At 44.2% G+C, this 22,691-nt stretch overlaps 1 protein-coding gene across 1 annotated transcript in view; it reads right to left on the bottom strand.

Annotated features, from left to right (window-relative positions):
* Nucleotides 1-1,930: 1,930 nt before the first annotated feature.
* LOC148040365 (uncharacterized) overlaps nucleotides 1,931-22,691 on the bottom strand; it is a 64,406-nt gene continuing 43,645 nt past the window's right edge. Inside the window, exon 2 of the mRNA XM_087698842.1 lies at nucleotides 1,931-2,833. Within this exon, the coding sequence (XP_087554968.1) occupies nucleotides 2,330-2,833 (504 nt within the window). The 3' untranslated portion in view covers nucleotides 1,931-2,329. The remainder of the gene's footprint in view (nucleotides 2,834-22,691) is intronic.

Raw genomic sequence — 22,691 nt, 5'->3', positions numbered from 1 at the left:
TCTTATACACCAGAGGAGCTACTGGACCCAAGGGAAGAGGTCGAGGATTCAACACCAATAACAAAAGTTGGATGATATGTCATTATTGTGGTAAGACTAGCCATATTGTCAGTGAATGTTTCCACAAGAAAAGAGCACAGCAAATGCAGAATGACCACTGCCAAAGTCAATTCATGAATGAAGAAGAAGAAGAAGAAAAAGAAGAAGATACTTCCGCTACCATGAACAACTCTAATATATTATTCTAAGGAATTTTTTCCCATAGTAGATCTCTATGTTTCCCTTAGTGGATTTGCTTTCCAAAAACCCTTGCCAAAGATGTACAGTCTCAAGCTTTAACTTGACTAGGCTGCCTATAAGCTAGTCTCCCAAGCCATGTTATCATGTAGAGGGGACAAAAGCCAACGAGTGTAGCGACTCATCATTTGAGAGGGAGTGTTGAAAAATAACAAATGATGTATGCTCTAAAAAGAGAGGTCATGAATCCCATATGCACAGTGAGAAGAGAACCTAAAAAGCTATAAAGACATGTACTTAATTTACTTTTTTAATATATGCTATTTTGTACTTTGTACTTCACTGTGAGTCTCTGTCATGTCCTACTCGAGATTGTGTTTATGAGTCCAAGTTGTCTATCTTGAAACCTAATTCAACCGAGTAACAGTTACCTACATTGTCATGGTTCTAGTCAATTCATTCAAGCCTCCATAGCCATAGCCATGCTCTTATTCAATAGTCACTAAAGAAAAAGGAATAAAATGACAATGATAAGCACCCGCCACCTACAGTGCACGTGTAGGATCATTGTGTGAAGTACATACAAGGCAGTATAGGCACAAGCGTGTTTACCCCCAACAATAAAACTTTTATAAGTCATTCATAAGAATTGGTTGCATAAGGGGATGAGATGGATAGTCTTAGCTCAAGATAAATTATCCCAAGGAAAAAAATGTATTTACTAAAACATTCTTAAACTTTTGATTACATGCAATTTGATTACATGCAAGAGTCCACCTTTTAAATACAACTTTTTGACACATCTCCGATAATCAAGGATTATAAATGGATAACAAGACACATGCACTATGCCCTTAGAAGAGACGTGGTTTTTAAATGTTTGAAGCTAAACAAAATATGCAAAGCACACTAGTGAAAGCCTCTAACAAGAAATTCACACATTTCTTTTTTAGTAAACCACCTCAATCTATATGCTTTCCCTTTTGAGAAGGATTTCTATTACTAACCTAAGATGTGAAAACCAAAACACCCCACCCCAATTAAGTGACAATTTTGCACAATTTGTTAGCAAGTTATCAAATTTTAACTTCACTAATTGTAACCACTTGAAGCTACGACACAAATTTTGCGTATTAAATATAAGTTTTAATGTGAATCAAACAATTGACCCATGTATACTCTTTTATATGTTGGATTAAATGTAAGGTCGAATGTCAATCAAACAATTGAGCCACAAACTTTTTTGTATTCTAGATTTGGAAAACCTTGAAACAATGGATCCTTGTCACTCTATTGGCCCCTTGTCACTCTTTCAAGAACCTTTCATTCTTTGGGTGCCATGTGATGCATACAATGAGATTGTTTAAAAAAAGTCAGATAACAAGGATAAATAAGACAAGCAGAGAACAATTAAGTGTCAGTCTATTGGCCCCTTTACCCCAGCGGCTTCACATAGACCAAAACAAGAGCGACAGCTACATTTTCCCCCCTCTGCATAGAGCTACTGACACATTTATGCTAGTCACTCCTCAGGATATCATGTGACTACTATAGTCCCATGGCTTCAGATATCAGATAATATTAACAAACAAACCTGGCTGATAAAATTGATTGTATCACAAAGAACACGTTGATGCACATGATAGAAATCATTATTACAACAGGTTCACAATGGCCATTAATGTACATGACAGGTGACCAAAGAAACTACCTCATGCCCATGTATAGCTCGTAACACTCAGTAAATCCTTTTTAACTTCTGTCTTTTTTCTTTCTTTTGGTGGAATTTGGAAAACAGCTCGAAAACATGTATACATGCCCAGCATTTTTCTGAGCACTAAAAAATAATAAATTTCTTTTTTTATAATTTTTCCCTGAGGCAAAATTTTGATCATATATACAAAAAAATTATTTAGATGAGTGAGTGCTTTTGAGGATGTATTTTCCTTCCTTTTTTCCTTTTTTTTTCTTTTCGTGAAGGGAACGCTTGCCCTATACTAAAGGAGGAAACAAGCAAAACAGGTTGCCAAAACTTTGACACTCCACCGCAGTTCTAAAGGAGTCTGCAATTTGGACCCAGCACACATGCTTATCAGTCATCCACAATACATGTGCCAGGCTTGTGGCATCCAGCACATTTTGGGACCCTGAAATAGCACGAAGAGCACATGTTCTCGAGGAAAAAAGTCTCAATGTACTCATCATCTTCGCTAATGCACTGACCACATTCCCCACAGCGTAATACACACACCCTGCATGCACGGCAATTCTTGGTTTGTTGGCAGCTGGTCCTAGTGCAGTCATACACCAGGCCAACTCTCGTGCATTTTGGGCACTCCTCCACATCTATCACTCGCTGATCAGTCCAAAAAGATACAGGATATCCAAAGCGATAATACTGTGGCTCATGTGATTCATGATGGGAAGCTGTATTGCTACCAAGCATGTACAACAGGCTTTCATAGTGCTCTCTTCTCAAATCAAACATGCTTCCCAGCTTTAATTGCTTCAGCTTGGGGCCTTTGTTTATAGAGAGGAACGCCACCATCCTAACTACAGCATCAGGACTGACTCCAATGCAACCTGGTATGTACAGCTGTAAGTAATAAACCGAGTTAGCTTCAGTTTAAACAATGCACTTCCATATTATAAGAGATTTGAGGAGCCTACAGCATTGTTGAACAAAGAAAGCAATCAAGTAAATAAAGTAACTCCTTTTTTAGAGGCCACTCCAAACATCACAATCCTCCAATTATCTATTGCCTGAACAGGGCAGGTAGAATTTTCTCAACCCTGAGCTTGTGTCAATCACATGATACATCTTTCCTAGTGTTATGATTGTTAGCATAATGGTTATACCCCATCCCCTGTTATCGTATCCATGAGGGTCCATTTCATTTTTTGTTTGGATCTCATTGGTCTTTTGGGACTTCTCTCATGATGCATCTCAATTATGAGGCAGCTGTTGTTTACAAATTCTGCTTAATTTCTGCAGCATCATTTCACACCCACTTGTGTTTGTGAAAATTTGATTCAACTCCATATCAATACTCTAGTCCTAGTTGGGATTGGTGACCACAACTGCACTAGGGTAGGTGGTTAACCCACCTAAAATTGCCACTTAAGTAATCATACTTTTCTGGTATTTTTTTGGCCTTTAAATAGTCCCAAAAAGCATTAAATTACTTAAAATGTGACTCCAGAATATTCATTAGGACAACTATCGCAGAACATTCTATAGAAGGGGAAAGTTATTAGAAGACATGTTTCACTCTCTTCTTCTGCGTTCACCTGCTATTTGTCAGCCTCATCAGCCAAAGTCTTGCTAGGATAACTGGAGATCTGTTTGTCAGTCCTCTTTATGACCGTGATGAAGGCACATCAGGTGGAGATCAGGTTCTTTGTCTTGTCTGTGGCAGCCTCAGTAGTGTGCTCTCTCTCTCTCTCTCTCTCTCTCTCTCTCTCTCTCACCAAAAAAAAAAAAAAAAAAAAATCGCAGGCAAAGTGTTCTGCAGCCCATGTAGCACATTGGCAGCAGTAAGTTCTCCTCTTCGTGCATTCCATATATGCTGGGCAGCACATTTAGACCTGGGCAGGTGGTTTTCTGCAGGACAGACATTTGCTGGGCAACACAGCCGTGCAACACAGCCACTTTATTGGCCCAGTCAGCCATTTTAACAGCATCTATACCTATTGGCCATTTTCCCAGGCCAGTTTCTCATCTCCAAGCTAATTATAGCCTCACCCTCCTGCTTCAGTATTATGATAAGCCTATCCCTTCTTATCTGCTGTCATCACCATATTCCAGCCACCATCATTATCTTGTTTCTCCTCTCTCCTTAGTTAAGATTTTGTCCTGCCACTGCAGTCTGGTGCCCTCACTGACGTAGCAGCAACCACACGTGTAGGGGCTGTTGTATTCAGCTTTTCTAAATTCATTCCAGTCATGGCTTTGTCATTCATCATCATTTGTGTTCCTCTCTCTCTGTGTTCTTGCTTGCTTCTGTATTGCACACTCACAGGATATCATTTGCCATCTGTGTGACACCAAGAGATTTCAACCTGCTGCATTCTCTTTAGTTTTCCCTCCTCCAACACTCTTCTCACCTGTTTGTCCTCATTCTGTGCAAACACTCCATCAAAGCATCAACTCATGGATCATGGACAGCCGTGGTCATCAAACATGGCCCTTTCTTTGCCGAACTGCTATGACTAGAAGGATTGTGTAGATTGAGACCTTAAGGAACGTTGTGAAGACTGTCCAAGGCCATGAGGATCATGTAGGTTGCGGAGATCAAGAGGACCATCATGAAAACCACTGTGATCATATCACAAGGGCATAATGATCATAGGAATCAACACGAAGATTGATGTGATCATGGCACAGATTGAGATGCGGAGTGTGAGCAGACTCCTTCCTGGCCCCCATCGATTCATGCTACCCTTTCCTCTTCTTCTTCGGAGACATCTCTGCATTGTCTCTCCCTTTTGGCATCCGATGTGCAAATGCCTATCCTTCCCATTATTTCCCTTGACCAAAAGTTGTATTGAACCAATCACACCATTTGATCATGCAAGATCACGCTAGAGATTTCTGAACCCAATTATCTTCCTTGTATCAAGTCAAGACATTTGCTCATTGAATGACCCTCAAGGACAACTATTTGTCTTAGATTCCCCATCATGAAGGATCACATCAAGTGGGGAGATTCGAGATAAGGTGACATCCCTTGGGAAGATCATCTAGCTCGAGGATATGGCTGTGAACTCATCACAACCTCTATCCTTACAGTATGATGTTTTCCACACCAATCTCCTCACCTCACATGTGCACGATACGATGATCCATCACATGGGGGGAGTTAGTCTCAATGATTTTGGAGTAGGCTGCACATCACAAGGAAACAACTTCAGGTGGAACAAGTTCAGTCAGCCAATGTTTTTTGCAACTAATCCATCCAGTCCCCAAGACCAGCCCCTGTACAGTACAAAAATGCTGTCGTCTGCAAAAATTGAGCTACCTGATGGCTGGAAACAACTCTGAAACAACTGCCAACAGCAGATCAGTCTCCCTCTTGCTTCCTTCAGCCTTTCCAGAATAGGCTCGGCCAGTCCCCCAACATCCTTTCCCTCACTTGCATGGGCAGGGTTGTCAAGTACGAAACATATGATATGGTACGGTACAATAAAATACGGTACTAATTGGTACCTTATGATTTTATAAGGTATGGTACAATATTAGTATGGGAAAAAAAAAACAAAACAAAACTTGGTTATTTTGGATTATAGATAATAGAACACATGTTTAGAGCTAAAATAGCAATGTCACTTGAGTTAATAGGATGAATACATGAGGGTAACAAGGTAACACCTCATGCACAACATGCACAATGCACTACTAGAAGACAGATGGGAGTGTATATGTAATACATCATAGAACAAAGTAAAGAGTAGGGTGGATGGACAAAGAGACTCTTCATTCTTTTCTTTTCTTTTTCTTGTGTGTGTGTGTGTGTGCTCTTGGAATTGCATACTCATCTTGGAAGTTGGGGGGGAGAGAGAGTGAGGGAGAGACTTGAAATTATGATAATAAACATAAGGCTTAGGAGTTGGAAGATATCCTGTGGTCTAGTCTTCATAGGGCAAAAATAGCCTATTTTTGGGTACAAAATGGTACAGATACATATTGTACAGTACGGTATGAACCGTATGGTACGAACTAATCCGTACATTGTATGAATGCAACTATGTGCATGAGAAGGTTTTGCCAAGTGGCAACGTTCCAAATGAGATTTTCAACAATTTTATTAATTTTCAGATTTAATAATTCTGAAATTCAATTTCACCTCTTGGTTCCTACCCGAAAATTCAAAGTGCCCATCCACAATTAAATTGGCTAGATCATTCTAACTCCCAAGTGGTCCAATGCACTAATTGGTCCCTATACTGGTATTAATTAATCAATACCTAGTTCCTGATGTCACCACTGATATTTATTAACCAATTAAGTGACCTGGTCAAACTCATGTGAAGCACCCACTACATAGAAACAGGGAACGGCCGTTCCGGCCTGTAGGAACGGCCTAACCCGTTCCAAACCCTCCAAGGAGGTGAAACGGCCGGCCGTTCCCTACCGTTTCCCCTGCCACTCCCTGTTTGGAACGGTTGTTCTAGGCCTGTTGATTGAAAATTGACGTTTTTTTCCGTTTTTTTTTTTGCTTGGGTCACAGTCCTACCACATATTCACCCATCTCCATTGCCTAATGTGCACACACTAATCTCTCTCTCTCTCTCTCTCTCTCTCTCTCTCTCTCTCTCTCTCTCGGGTTGAAGATTCAAAGTGTCAAGACAACCCACAAGCTAATTAGGAGTCCATGCAAAGTTCAAATTTGATACATTATCAACTCTTGCAAATCAAAATCAAATTTCAGCCGATCCTCAATTCCAAGGTATTCATCCATTTATATTGTCTAATTTTAAGGAAAATTGGGATAATTGGGGCAATTCAAGGCAATTTGAAGCTATGGGGATAATCGAGTCAATTTTGGGACATTTGGGTCAATTTCAAGCATTGACAAGTATTGGGGCAATTAGAGGAACATTCTTTGGGGCAATTTGGGTCATGCAGGGCATATTTGGGGCACTTAAGGCATGTGCCGTTCCCCCCGTTCCCGTTCCCGTTTCCTGACCTTGGACATTCCCCCCGTTCCAGGGGCCCTTGTTCCCGTTCACGTTCCCCGTTCCAGGTAACTATGACCCACTAGTATCTAGCTAGTATAACTTGTTACAACTTTTGCCTTTGATACCCACTCCAAACTTAGGGTCCTTGATCAGTTATTGTGACTTAACTAACTTACACATCACATGTACACCTCACATGTGCACAATTGATTAATCCTCAAGCCAAATGCTAAGCACAACATTAAAGATATTCATCCGCATGACAACTTTCAAGTTTTCTTCTCCACAAGTTGTTTCCCTCTAGTGTTCTATCTCTACTTTTATGGTCTTCAGCCACACCTAGGATCTAGCATTAGGTGTTCAAAGGCGTATTTTTTCCATATCTTCTTTTGCATATGTATCCTATTTGCTCAAACCTTATATAAAAAATGCTTTTGTCTCATGGTCTCTAAGATCTATTGTTCGTCTAGAGGCTATACCTTGTCCTCAACTTGCACCCCAATCTGCCCACCAATGGAAGGTCGCAATGCCATAGCTAGGGACATAAACCAAGTCAATCTCGCGTGCATGGAGCATCTCTGTTTCATAGTGAAAATGCACCTCAATGGCTTAGTGTGAGCATGAAACATTGGGTCACTTGCAACTACCATGGCACTTTGACTATCAGTATAGATAGGAGTGGGCGAATGTTGTCCCTCGCTGAGATCAACCAAAAGGCATTGAGTGATCCACAATTCAATGTTGCATTGTATTCAACCTCACAACTAGATATGGCCGATGTAGATTGTTCATTGGTTAACCAAGAGATGAATTAATCACCAAGCGTGAAACAACTACCACTAGTGGATACTCACATGTCAAAACTACCAATCCAATCATCGTCTGTGAATGCATGCAAGAAAAAAAATTCTCTCTAGGGTAGAAGAGGCCGGATGATTGAGTGCCTTTAAGATGGTAAAAGACACATTTTACCACTTGCCAACGCTTCGTGTCAGGGCTAGGCATAAAGTGTACCAGCGGAGAAACCCCAAATTGAACCTTTTTCCTCTCTCTCTTCCTCCTTTGATTTGAACCAGTGCCCATTATTGGAAAGGGGGATGGTTAGCTCACAACTTACAAAACAAGAGTATGTACAAAGTTGCCCACTAGGATGTCAATGATGAAGGAATGTGAAGAAGGGTATAAAAATATGGTGGTGACAGAATTGTTAAGCTAAAAGATGTAACATATACTGATTAGCTCTTTATTACAGCCCCAAAACATGCTTATTACCAAAAGATTCATTAAATGACTGCTTTCCTTTATCCCATAGATCAAATGCTAATTTGGAAGGATCCACTCAATGTCCATGAGCTGACGCTTGCATCTTGTCCTCCTCCGTTCTAGCAATCAGTTCTCAGCCCTCTAGACCTTGCGTTTGCTGCCTGGTAACAGTCTACAGCCTGCTGGCAGCTGTTTCCAACCTTTGCCATCTATCAAAGGAGCTGTTGTGCCCTATGTCTGCTGCTGCCAGATAGTTTACTGCCTGTGTTTGCTGCATTGCTGCTGATATCATCACCTATAGGGGCAGTTTACTGCTGCATTTTGCAGCGGCCAGCTATCACCTACCTATTTTGGACATCCTTCACTGCTGCCAACCGTTTCAGCTGTCCCAAACATGTTCTAGTCCAATCCTAGCTCTCTAGATCTGTGTTTGCTGCTGCCGTACATATTCAAAGGCTGTCTAGTACGTCTAAGGATCTGCACAACACACTCTCCAGCTCATATCCTCTGCCTCATTGCTTCAGATACATGAGAGTTCGAGGTTGAATATTCACCTTTTGCTGCATTGAGCATTGTATTTATTCATTCATCTCCAACATTCATTTTCTCTGAGCATTGAGCATTGGACTTATTCTATCATCTCCAATGTTCATTGTCTCTGAGTTACCCTAACCCTATTGAGTTCTTTTATCACTCTATGTTTGTCGCATGACTGTGTTTGCATTCTATGCTCAAGTATTTCTTTACATAGTCTTAGACCTAGGTACTCTTTGACGAAATCTGGGCCCTTGATTAGAAAGCTCATCATCAAAAACAAGAACTATGAGGGGAAAGATGACTTCGGACACTTCTTCATCCCTTCAATCCTTAGAGCAATCTATGCCGAAAACTAAGCAAGAGTGAGCTTCATAGCTTGCCCAACAAGGTTTTGAAACTAGTGGACAAACATTTCACTATCATGATGTCTAGCGTAGTTGCATGGAAACATGTTTCCCAAGGTAGGAAACGTACGAAACAGGTAAGAAACGTTTCTTACCTTTTTGAGGTGTTTCTTATACACTTGGAAAAATATCAATGGCTGGAAAGTGAGGTTTTGGCCCAAAAAAGTGTGGCCTATCATTGAAGCGCCTTTTTCCCTTTTGCAAGTGCCTCAAAGTGGTCTTTTTTAGACTTGCAATCATGCCTTCTACCTGAAACCTTAGTATTCGTGAATCATGACAAGCTACAACCCCTCCAAACTGTTTGTGAGAGTTTACATTCAACAAACTTATGAGGAACTTGTGATGCATGTTCAAGCTACAATATTAGCAACTCATACCCATAATGCACCTAGCACAAGTATCGTTGCAACTACTGATGAGGATCTACTTGAGAGCTCTAACTCTAGTAATGAGAGTGATAAGGAGGAGGAGGAGGAAGAGATTGAGGACAATGAGGAGGACATTCAATATGACTTATGACTCATCTTACATTCTCTAGAAGTTAAGATTGACTTTTAGTAATTTCCATAATCCATTTTTGTGTTGAATATTTAACAAGGTTCATGAGGCTTGAGACTCACTTGACACTTTGTTACTTCTATAATTCTATTCACGTTTCCTAGTTTCATCCTTGCTTTCAAATGCTATTTAAAGTTTCCTTTTAAAATATTATGTTGACAATCATTGATCATGATGTTAATAGTTATAAATTGAAATGTGATTTAAAAATGGCCAATAACGCCTATTTTCTTAAAGGTTTATCATCGTTTGCATGTTTATAGTATACAACTTGATCACTGGCCATGTATATAATAGATAGGTAGGATTATTTCTTTGATTATTTCATATATATGGATTCTATAACCCATAATTTTTAGTATATTGGTAAGAAACGTTTTTCTAATGTTTCCTAAAAATTAATACCGTAGGAAACTTGCTTGAAACCCATTTCCTACCTTGCCATTTTTTGAAACTCTTAGCTAGTACTATGGTATTTGCAAACCCTATAAGATCTCACGGGCTTATCCTTATGTACTAACCCCAACAACTACTGGAAGGCAATATTGATTATTCCCCTTTAGGTTCAATGCACAATCTATTGGTTTTGCAAGAAGGACATAACCTCCACTTAAAACTGGTAATTTTTAGTATACTAGTAAGAAATGTTTTTCTAATGTTCCCTAAAAATTAAAACCATAGGAAACTTGCTTGAAACCCATTTCCTACCTTGCCGTTTTTTGAAACTCTTGGCTAGTACTATGGTATTTGCAAACCCTATAAGATCTCGCGGCCTTATCCTTATGTACTAACCCTAACAACTACTGGAAGGCAATATTGATTATTCCCCTTTAGGTTTCAATGCACAATCTATTGGTTTTGCAAGAAGGACGCAACCTCCACTTAAAACTGGTCATCCTATTGGAGAAACCACCACAAAGTATAACCCTACCTTCTCTTCTCCTCCATCTATTCCTATGTCACGTATGCCCACTTTTACTTAATTATTAGCTCCTATTCTTTCTACTACCAAGTAAGATTTTGGTGATAATCATGAAGAACAAGGAAATATTCAAAATGTTCATTCAATTCTAAGTCTCGAGAACAAGACCGGTTTTTATATGTAAACACAATAAGAGGTGCATATAAGAAAAAAAAAATTGTACTTCCTTATATAAGTTTCCCTTCTCATGTTTTCCCTTCAAATTTTGGACCTCAAAGTCAATCTGAAGTCGGTGCATCATCATTTCAAACATCATCTAATTTTCAAATTCCTAAAAATGAAGTTCCATTCACTTCCATTTCTTCCACACCTCAATTTCAAATCCCACTCTTCTCTTCCGTTGCATCCACCTCTACATTTACACTTTTCCACCTATCAAACCACACGCCACACTAGAGGATCTTCAGACATGGATGCATCCTATCCCTTTAGATCCTCTACTTTGCATGCCCAGGTGGGAGGTGCACCTGTGGTAAGGGTTATTCCCCAATCCAACCATTCATGGGGACCTATACGCAAGGATATCCCACCCACGCATCTCAAGCCCCACCCTACTCTCTGATCTCCAAGGTGGCCATACAATTTGTCAACATGTCATTAACTAGTGGGCCAACCTATACCTTTTAGGAATCTAGTTCACACACCAACCAATCACCTCCTTTGGGGCACATCTCTAGAGTCACCATGCCAAGCACTTCAATGTCTCAAGTAGCACCTAGTTACCCTCCTTTCTATCCTATGCCACCCATTTATCCCTCTCCTCGTCAAGCCATCCATTCTCTTGCATCAACCAAGCATGCGTTTACAAATTTGATGCAGCATATCTTGGATTCCCAAGGCTTGTAGAAACTTCTTCAGTGGCAAGAATCCTCCATCTAACCCCCATTGGTCCTCATACGAGGTAGTTCACTCTTGTGAGAGCAAAAAGACCATGGTTATAGTCGAGTTGATGTAAGATCCTATGCTCAAATTTCACCCTCAACTCACATTGGCCGACCTGCAAAGGCTAAAGGGAGTGACCAACCAGCAAGGTTGAGGCAGCTGTATATAGCTAATCGTGCCAAAACTAGCCAACCAACAGCAAGTGGTGGCATCAAAAAAACTGGCAGCCCTACCATACATGGCATAGCAAGGGATTACTTTGCATGACAGAATGACTGCTAACACCACCTCCTAGATCTTGGATGTGGTTGAAGAGCAATGAAGACAAAGTGAATCCAAGAGTGGCAAAAGTGCTGAAGCTGATGAAGTCTATCGACAAAGAAGCTCCTCATGATCCCGAGCATTCCCCTCTGAAACACAAGGGGCCAAGGAAACCACAACCACATCACAGATACCATCCCTTTCTAAAAGGGATGGGGAATATAAGGAAACTATGAGAGGAGATGGTTGGGGATGGGATGGAATATGTCGTATAGATGGTGCACAATCAGAAATGGACGCAGCTATGCAAGACAACCTTGTAGGACTTGATACAAAATTGGAATAAAGCCTATATAGTTCTCTCACCTACCAATCTGTCACTAAAATAGTTCCTAAAATGAGAATGGGCTTCCCACCAAGTTTAGTAAGGCCACAAACAGAGAGGAGTGGAAAGCCCAAGTTTGAAACATGTAGGACTTTCAAAACGGAGCTTGATGGGTAGTCACACAATAATGGCAAAGTGCCAACGCCACAAATAGGCACTCAATAAATGTCACCAATAGTGACTAAACCCTCATATGGACAAAGATCCTAGAGCAAATCTCCTCGAGGAGTCGTATGACTTAAAGTGCCACTATTAGTAAGCTAAGGCCTTGCTATAGACAAGACAACTGACAAGGAAGGCTCCTCCATCTCATGGATGTGAAGGAATACAAACTCATGTGTAATAGCTAGCATAGAAGTAGAAATGGATTAAAGATCAAGACAGTACAATGAATAGTTGCCTAAGCATTTCTTGCAAAGTCTTTGCCAATGCTCAATTATTCTAGCTAAGCACTAGTGGAATGACCAGCATATTGCAATTATTTTTAAAAATTTTGTTATAAAAAACAAGTTTGCAAGCTATTTCTGGACCAAACAAAGAACTTTTCATAGATTGCTAACAAATTTAAACGAGTTTTACTATTCTTTGTGTGGTGCCGAGAAGGAGGAAGATTGAAGAAGGAAAAACTTAGGATGTGGCCTCCATCGCATACATCGATCAGCAAGTCACTACCAATGAAACGCGTAGGAAGGTGGAGAAGTAGTCTTAGATGTAGGTGCAGAGAATGATGTAGGAATGGATGCAAAGAGTGCAATAGGTGAAGAGCTAGCAGACCAATCAGCTAATCCTTCAATAGTACTGAAAGATGGAGGTTGTTGAGGCTGTTCACATGCCACGTGTCCAACGGTCTCTGGGAGAGGAGCAGATGGGGCAATAATGGGAAGTATAGCCCCACTGGATTGTCCAACAAGAGTGGGGGTAGTCACAACGGTCTGTTGAGGTTTCTTAGGAGAAAGACCGTGGGCCTTGGTACGACACTCCTTGTCCACATGGCCCGATCTTTGGCAGTGTGTGCAAAACCTATTTTTCTTAGGGAGTTGTTGTCAGATGGATTTTGATTCTTTGTTTTTGTCTCATAGGAAGAGATATCACCCTTGGTTTGGCTTGCCTTCACATCTTGTGAGGGCTCGCCACCTCCAGTTTTCCCTTGTGAAGAAAAGGCAATTGGACCTCTCTTTGAATAAGAGTAAGTGGAGGACTTCTTGTGGACTTTATCGTGTAGTGCAGGCTCTGGTAACACACGAACTAACATTCAAACCCATAGAAGGTTGGCAATCGAGGCAATGAGATAATTTGTTGGATGAAGTGGAAGTACTTTTCAAGAAGCTTCTTTAAAAAGAGTGTAACTTGATTCATCTAATTTTGGTAAGCTAGTAGTAGCAAACTCAGTGCAAGTAATCAGCTATATTCAACCAATTTGACTTTCAGATCATCCCCTTTCTTAATGGAAAACTTTTGAAGCTCAAAGGCAAGATTGATACATCAAGTGCAATCTTGTGTTGCATAATAGTCAATGAGATGACTCCAATGCTCAAATGCGAGGGGAAAATACTGTAATTAAAAGTGGAAACTCTGGAAGCAACCCTTGCATTAACTCAACATGGGTTGTGGCATTGTGGGCTCTCCATTGACGGATGTGATCAAGGTGAGCCAATTGAGGGTTGGTCATAGGCTCTAGACCAACTAGGTCTCGAGGACCTATTAAGAAATGACTGAACTAGAGAGAGAGAGAGAGAGAGAGTATGGCTTGCGGGGAAAAACACTGTGTGTGTACGACAAACACTAAGAAGAGAAAAGAAGAGAAACTCAAATGAATGAATAAAATAATGAAGTGAATCTGATACAAGGATGCTATAGCACAAAGGATGCCTTGGAGCAAGGAGACTGTTGAAGAAGCCTCTTAAGTCTGCAAAGGCACGAATGACGAGATGTCGCTTGGAGCAAGGAGACTGCCATCGAAGGGGAGCCTCTAAATCTGCAACACAAGAATGATGACTAGTGATGCCTAGAGTAGGAAGATATCCATCAAAGGGTGAGGAGCCTCTAAGTCTACAAACACAAACCTAAGAACTGACGCCAATTGTTCGGGACTGACGCTCGTGGTGGAGTTTGGAGAGCATAAAAATGCAAATCATGGCAACCTTTGGAGAGGATTGAAGAAGAAGCATAGACTGCCAAACGCAAGGAGCCTAAAGAAGCAATCACCACCTGTAGATGATGACACCAGCAGAGAAGGAAGGGCATGTCATCATGAATGCCGCCCTATGGATGGAGGAGATTAGCGCTTGGCAGCATGAATGAGTGGAGATGGTGGAAGGAGAGGAGAGAGATATGAAGGTCTCACGAAAATAAGTGAGAGTGGTGAAGAATGAATGGGAGGTGCCGAATATATAGGCATGAACAGTCTCAAGTCTCGACCACTAAAGTCTCTTAGGTAGCGCTTTGACTCTCTCGAAAAGAACCTAGAAAGCCTTTTTGGGATTGAAAACGGAAACCAAAAATGGGAATGAAGAATGAAAACTGTATGGACTGATGTGGTTTCTCAACACCCCTACTTTCGCCCAAAAAGGAGCACAAAAGAGGGGTGAGGTAAAGAAGAAGATCCACTCTGTAATCCGAGAATGCCACTTGAAAGGAGACTTGTAAAGATAGTCAAGAGACCAAATGAGTGGTAAAACCTTAAACACAACCTTGAGTGAGAAGCCACCAGTTCCGTTACACTATGTTGGAAGGAATACGAAGGCCTAATCACAAAGTTGTTGCTGAAAATCCAAGGGCCCTAGTCAAAGATAGATCCTCTAGATGTTGGGTTTTAGTGGAGGTAAAACTGCTCCAAACCTCGAAAGTAAAAGATGGTTTGTGAAGAACTTCAAGAGAAGTATCGTCCCCCTTTGAAACTAGAGGAGTAGGAGCCCCCTCTAAAGGGTGCCATAGCACAAAGAATGCCTTGGAGTTGGGAGACTGCCGAAGAAGCCTTTGAGTCAGCAAACATAGGAATGATGAGGTGTTGCCTAGAGCAAGAAGATTGTTGTCGAAGAGGAGTCTCTGAAAGTAACGCCAAGACGGAGAAGAAGCATAGACTACCAAATGCAAGCATTTGGAACCTAAGAAAGCAATCACCACTTGTGGATAATGATGCTAACAGAGAAGAAAAATCCTATCACCATGAACATAGCCCTATCGATGGAGATTTGCGCATGCTAGTAGCAAGAAGGAATGGAGATGGCGGAAGGAGAGGAGAGAGAGATTAAGGTCTCATGAAAAGAAGTGAGTGAGAGTGGTGAAGAGTGAATGGGAGGTGGCGAATTAATAGGCATGAACAGTCGAGTCTCGCTCACTGAAGTCTCTAGAGTAGCACTCTGACTCTCTTGGACGGCCCTAGAAAGTCTTATTGGGGCTAAAAATGGGAATGAAAAAGAGAAACTGTACAGAATGTTGTGGTTTTTCAACAAGACCCCACTATTTCAACACTTATTACATTCTTGGTTGTCGTAACAAGAGTGGTAGTGCTAGGAGATGGAAAAGGTGGGTAATAGGTATAGGGGGGATAGGGTGGGGGAGTGGAGTATACTTGAGAATGAATCTTGAAAGTGTCCACCATGCATGTAGAAAGTGTGCACAATGGATCCAAAGGTGAGAATGGGATTGACTAGGTATGGGCATTGTGACCACATGCCCATGGAGGAAAGATAGGAACACATCGAGTGGAAGATGGAAATCCCCACATAGGAGTGACCCAAGAAGTGTGTGATGACGCACCATAAGCAAAGTATAGAAATCCTTGCGTTTGGAACGTCGATGAATGGGGAGTGACTATCTGGTAATAGTGAGGGGGATGCCCATCACAACTTCCAAGGTGAAAAGAAGTTCTCACTTGTGGGAATATGGAAGGCACAATATTAAAGAATGGTACTTCCCCTAAAGATGTATTGTGGTGTAAACTAGCAATGAAGTGAGGGTAGGTGGAATATGGTGTGGAGAAAGAGAAAGTGCAAACAACCATAAGCAGAGGACAAAAATCCGTGCCCATCTTAGCTCCCAAGGTGAAAAGAAGTGCTCACTTGTGGGAATGTGAAAGGCACAATGTTAAAGGGTGATACTGTGGTAACCAAGGCTTGGTGAAGGTTCAATATTCAGCAGTGGCAATAGCAAAGAGAAAGAGAGAAAGAGTGAGCAGCAATAGAGGGTGAGAGAGTATGAGATGCATGATGCATGGGTACAAAGAGTTATACTTCTTTTAGGTTTTTGTGATAGTTATATGTAAAGTATTAAAGTACAAGTGCTAAGGGTGTGTTCACACCTGAGTGCGTATAAAAGACACGATGGCCCTTTATTCCCAACTACCTCCCACCTAAAAGGCAGCATCCCTTAAGGTTGAGAAAAGAATCAGCTAAGTCCAAATATGTACAAGTTCAAATACATATACTATCAAACTCCCATCATCCATCCCGCTCTGGTGGAAGATCCTTTGTAAGAAGATCTGCAAGTTTATCATTTGTATGTATCTCGACAAGCTCAATGCTTTTGTTATTAAGTGCATCCTTGATAAAGTGATACTTCACCTGTAATCAACCTTCCTTTGTGGATGGGTGGTAAAACCCCAATTGCAACTTAATTACAGCAGCAAACAATAAATGCAAATCTGAAAATACAAATTTATCTACTGATCTTGTACAATGCACACCTGATTGGCCCAAAAATTGGTGGCCCTTTCAGTAATTTCTTTCACTTTATTGAAGAAAAAGTTGATTTACAATGGGATTCTTCCGATCCCCTTCGCAATCCAAACTCCATAAGCTGCAAGTATATCTGAATAGTTTTTAAGATACTCTTTTGGCATCCATTTAAAATCTCTTTTTTTTCAAGTAAAATGTGGCTCATTATATTACTCAAAAAACTGATTACAACAAAGTGCTCATGCTCAACAAACTAGCTAGAGCTGATGCAAAGTCACCAATACATCATGCATACAAGCCTCTCAAGGAGGTCTAGGGGGGATGGCGGCAAGAAGCCATGGGGGGAGGAGGGGATATATCGCCAACTGGGACTGTCTGCCTGCATCACGAAGAATAGACCTTGGCCACCCCAAGTGCGCATGAAGTGACCTCGGAGCTCCTGACGAGCCCTGGACTCGCCCTGCACCTGATCCCATTGGCCGCAGAGGGAGTGGATGATGGGGATTCAAAGCTCTATTAAGGTCGCATGTGCAAAAAGTCTCTCTCCGTCGAAAGCCTCTTGACACGGCGCCTTCCAAATATGCCATCCAGTAAGACTTCATACGATCTCCCATACCTCCAAGCAGTCTGTTGTGGGCTCCAGTACCTAGGGGATGGGTAGAGCCTCCGAACCGACCACTGCGCACGACCCTGCCTCGATAATGAATATCATGTCCTACATCCCGACCTCATACAAAAGGTGACGGCCCTGGCTTATTGCCTGCCAACAAAAAGCTCCCCATGAGATACATCCAAGGCTGGGTGCTATACCGCTAAGGATGCGGCATGCTCCTCTCCACATGAGCTGTGCCTCCTCACATGACCAAAGGCAGTGCTTTGGGGTTTCTAGAGGCTGCTGTGTGAAGTGCTTACAAGCTTCCTCCTTCTGCATATAGGCAAGCCAACTTCCCACCGCCAAGCCTCTGTGTGCCACCAGCCATAAGAAATACGACACCTTCCTCGGCCTCCAACTATCCCATAGGCGGCGCTAGAAGGTCCGTCGGAAGGGCTCCGTGATGCTGTGCTCCGCCTAGTGCTTGCTATGTGACGGCGACCAGTCCATATCCTTCTGCATCAGTACATGTCTGCCAATCCTGGCAATGTACTCTAGAAACCTGGGTGGCTTCTTGGCGACCGCAAAGGCCGGCCATAGCCACTCTCCTGAATCCCACTCCAACTCATCAACTCGTCTACACTCCCAGATCCAAAAGCGCCACTCCCTGAACTCCTTCCAGAAAACATAGGGGTCCAATCGCCATGTCTTTCCCTGAAAGCCCACCACCCGAATCCTCCTCCACGAAAGGAAGGCAATCCCCTCATCCTACTGCCCTCTGTCAAGGGCCAAACGTTCCCACTCCTGAACGGCGAAGAAAGTCCACTGCAGAGCGCCATCCACTCTACCTACCACTTAAAGGGGGATACCTGCTAGTGAAAACCTAGCTGCCCATACCTCTCCAGGCTCTATCGGCTCTCATATCGAGGGAGCAAGCCACTCTGGAGGTATTGCTGCGTTTATCTCCCTTCTCCTCAACTCCACTCCTCTCTGGCAGCCTGATAATCATTGCAACACCTCCTCGTCTACCATCCTGTACACCTCCCGCCATGTCCTGATGGTACGAGCCGGGCCGGCCTCTCACCCAGCCCGCTGGATGTGGGAACGCTCACCTATCTGTGCCCCTTCCCAATCTTTGACCTGGGGGTTCCAGATCACCGGCCAACAGTCTATCTTCTCCTAAGAGCCTGGGGGACTCTGGATTAGGGCCTTACGGAGGCCTTGCCACACGCGGAGTAAGCTGTGAAGAAAAGGTAATCTGGCAAGGGGGGGGGAAACGTGAATCCACCTCAAGGACGGCCTCCACTCACCGCCAAGCCTCGGTCTACAATCCTGAAGGCTCCTACAATAAGACCTTCCAGGTCTGCCCTCCTAGTGTGAGACCGCGAACAACTAGCTTGCCCAAGAGGGCCATACTCTGATACTCTGGGTCTATGATCCCAAGCCCTCCCTCTAACCTATGTTGTATGATGGTCGCCCACGCCACCTTGGCCCTGGGATCCTTGGAACCATCAAACCCTGACCAAAGGAAATTCCACACTAGGCGACGAAGCTGCACTACGCACGATAAGGAGAAGCACCAACAGGAGGCAATATACAAAGTCGTCGCTAGGAGAACCTGGTTAACCACCAGAGCTCGTCCGGCTAGTGAGAGGCACGGACCGTACTCCAGTAGGTCAGTTTCCTTCGAATAGAATCAAGGACAGGAAGAAACAGTTGGGCAGGAGTGATGTCAAGTCCAACTTGGAACCCTAGGTACCAAATGGTCTACCCCTACACACCCATCTAAATCCCGGGTGGACGCCCCACTCCGTGCTAGAGTCCAGGTCTGTAAGGAAACCAACTGACTTTCGCCAATTGATCTTCGCTCCCACTGCAGAACAGAATACATCAAGAGCCAACCTCACTCTCTCTAGCATCAACTCATCGTCCTCTATGTAGAGGGTTATATCATCTGCGTACTCTGAGTCTAACAACTCAATCTCCTCTCTTACTGGAAGTCAAAGGACGCGTAATCCGCTCACACGTGACCTGGGAAAGTGAGGCATCGCCTCTACAGAGAGTAGAAACAGGTATGGGACCAGGGGGCAACCCTGCCTAACCGATCCCTCCAGCCGAAGCTCCTCCTCTCGCCTTCCGCTTATGAGAACCCTGCTGGTGGCCGATCTGTACAAGGCGGAGACACCACTAATCCAAGCCTGGGGGAAACCCAACCTCACCATAGTGCCCTCTAGGAAATCCCAGTCCACCCTGTCATAAGCTTTCTCGAAATCCAAGAGTAGTATGGCTAGTCTCTGTCCACTGTGCTAAGTCCACTCTGTCACCTCAAAGAAGGTAAATACATTGTCTAGGATGCTCTTATCCTCGACAAAGCCTATCTGAGTGTCATGGATGATATCTGGAAGCACGGGGCATAGCGGCCTACCAATCATCTTTGCCAATGCCTTTTAGCCCACTCACAATAAGCTGATCGGTCTCCACTGGGAAAGCTCCAACCGGTCTCCCCCTTTGAGGAGAAGACTGATAAGGCCTGCCAAGAGACTCCTTGGCATTTGTCCTGAAGTGAAAACCTCCTCGAAGGCCATCAGTAGAGGGTCCTTCACCACTTATCAGTAGGTAGTGAAGAAGGCCTTAGAGAGTCCATCCTCCCCCGGGCATTTCTGCCCATCCCGTGTATGGAAAGCCTCCTCTAGTTCCTTCTCTATGAAGGGGGCTAGGAGGAAGCGTCCCATCTCTTCTGTGATGAGGGACGGGATGTGATCCCATACCTGCTGTCTACATCTCTGTCCTTTAGCTGAAGTTGTCTCCTGCTAGAAAAGGCACGCGTAATAGTCAGTGGCAATCTCCATCACCTCGTCTGGGCTAGAACGGATCATCCTATACTGATCCCGGAGGCTGCGTATCTGCTCTCCAGCGGTGCAAGGCTGGTGCACCTGGAAGAACTCTCTACACATCATGACCCCCTTCCTCGGAAAGAGAACTCCGAGCACCTGTCCTCTAAGTCAGCAATGGCTACTCGCGTGCGCACCTCCTGTACGTAGTGGGTGGGGTCCCTTGGTGCCTCCTGCAATAATCTTTGCATGGCTGCAAAGTCCCGCCGAGTGCTCTCTCCTCCTCCCAGCTCTATTGTTTGGCCTGTATGTCTGCCCCTTGGCAGATTTTGCTCGACTCTGCTAGGACCTCCACAACCTTCTCTGCTATTCGGTCCCTCCTGCCCCACTCTCTGGTCCAAATCTGCTCTATCGGTCTCGTCACCTCCTCCCTCCTATAGATTGAGTCAGGGACCCGACAAGATCGTGTGTCTAGGGAGGATGTTGGGGGGTCAAGTGTCAAGAGAACCGGGCAATGATTGGACAACGTGGCGCCTACCAACTGCTCAATCTGGCCTTCACCAGAGCCTCCCCACTCTCCCACATAAAACCTGTCCAACCGCTCCAACAGAACTCCACCTAGCCACCTATATCCCCAAGAGAAATCCAACGACCTCTCCCTCTTGTGGAGACAGGGTCTCTCTAGGCATCACCTACTCCAACTGCCAACAAAAAGACCTCCCATGTCTCCTGCTCCTCCCCAGCCATGCCTTGGTAGTTATTGCCTCTGCCCTGCTAGTCCTCCAGAGCCTCCAAATTGTTGAAGTCTCCTCCAACAATCTAGGAGTCCACCTCTAGGAGTCCATCCACGATCTCCACCCGGAACCTACTCCGTGCCCTAACCTCGTAGGGGCATAGACATTGAGGACTCCCAAGGCACGAGTCCCCAATATCCAATCTGACCCATAGAACCCTCCCTGCCACTATCGTCCCATGGTCTCGTACAAAAGCAGTGAAACTTGGGCCAATAGAGGTGTATACGCCTCCACTCCTGCCATGGGCATCTATGGCATGCTCCCAGTAAGTGTGCGAGCTGCTCGACAGCACCTTCCCTACATGCTGGGCTTGGGTGGGGGTGAGCTTGTGCTCCTGTAGTAGCAAGATGTCGATCCGTCCGGCCAGGACAGGCTGTAGCTCCTGCCAAACAATCAACTTCCTGAAACCACGTGCCCCACTGTAGCGGAGGCTGTTCACATTCCAGGATGCTAGGTGTAAACTCATAGAGACATCAATGACTAACCAAAGGTGTGGAGGCTCCTGATCAGGAGGAGAAACTATGAGACATGCAAGTACGCTTTGCCGTCGTCTGGACGGCGAACTCTAGTCCCCCATGGTGGCCCTGGGCCGGACCATAAGGGTGATAGATGCTCCAAGTGGTACTATCAAAGCTTCTATCAGTCATACTAAGAATCACGACTCGGTACACTAGTAGAAACGAGCCGCCTTGATCATGTCCCTCGGAGCTCTCCACTGTGGAGGGGCTCAAAAGATAATGCTCGTGTGGAACCTCGGCACCAGCCCACTAGTTAATGTCCATCATGCACCCAGGCCACTGCTGTGCAAACAATGCTAATCCTTCATCTCCCATCCACTGGGAGATGTGATCTGCTACCTGACTCTTCAACTCCTCTATCTGTGTAGTCGTCCACTCCCCTGAGTGAGAGGACTGCAGAAAAAAAGCGTAGTTTGGTCCATCCGGTGGTGCTAGTAGATGGACCTTGCCCCTCCTTGACTTACGAACCACAAAGATCCCCACCTCTAGAGGTAGTGGGAACTCTCCGCGCTCTACAACTCTCAGGTAGTAGGATCATGGGCCACTGCAGAAGAACTCCTGTGGCAACAGTTGTGCTAGTCTCGAGAAGGTGTGACGAGTGGCAGGGGCAGATGAGCTAGTGGTTGTATGGAAGGGGGAGGACTGTTGGTGTGAGAAGAAAGTAGGTGTGTGTGGCTCATCACCTCCTATGGGATGATGGGGGATGGGACCACCTGAACCGGGTGTGGATCAGGGGGGTGCTCGGTAGGGGAGGTCGTGGGGGGGAAGAGGATTGAGGGATGGTGGGATGGACAGGGATGCATGGCGGGTATATAGGGAGACTGGTGGCCCTGGAAAGGGGAGTTGGGGGGGGGGGGGGGGGGGGGGGGGGGAAGACATGGGATGTATAGAGGGGTGGGTGTGGGGGCTGTGGAAACTCAGGCGAGGCAATCTGTGGCGCGGGTGGTGGATGTGGAGGGCTGCAATCCTACCGGGTGGGATGGGCAGAGGAGACTATGGAGTACTCTACCGAGGGGCGTTACTCGCCCAGCTGCTCCCTGCGTCACTCACCCCTGCCGTCTCCCTCTCTGTCGTCTATGTACTCGTGTGA

Source organism: Lygodium microphyllum, chromosome 2 (assembly GCF_053477565.2).
Source record: "Lygodium microphyllum isolate KBCC chromosome 2, Lygodium_microphyllum_v1.1.10, whole genome shotgun sequence".
Lineage (NCBI taxonomy): Eukaryota > Viridiplantae > Streptophyta > Polypodiopsida > Schizaeales > Lygodiaceae > Lygodium > Lygodium microphyllum.
Note: the sequence above shows the minus strand (reverse complement) of the source record. Positions and strands in the feature narration are given on the sequence as shown.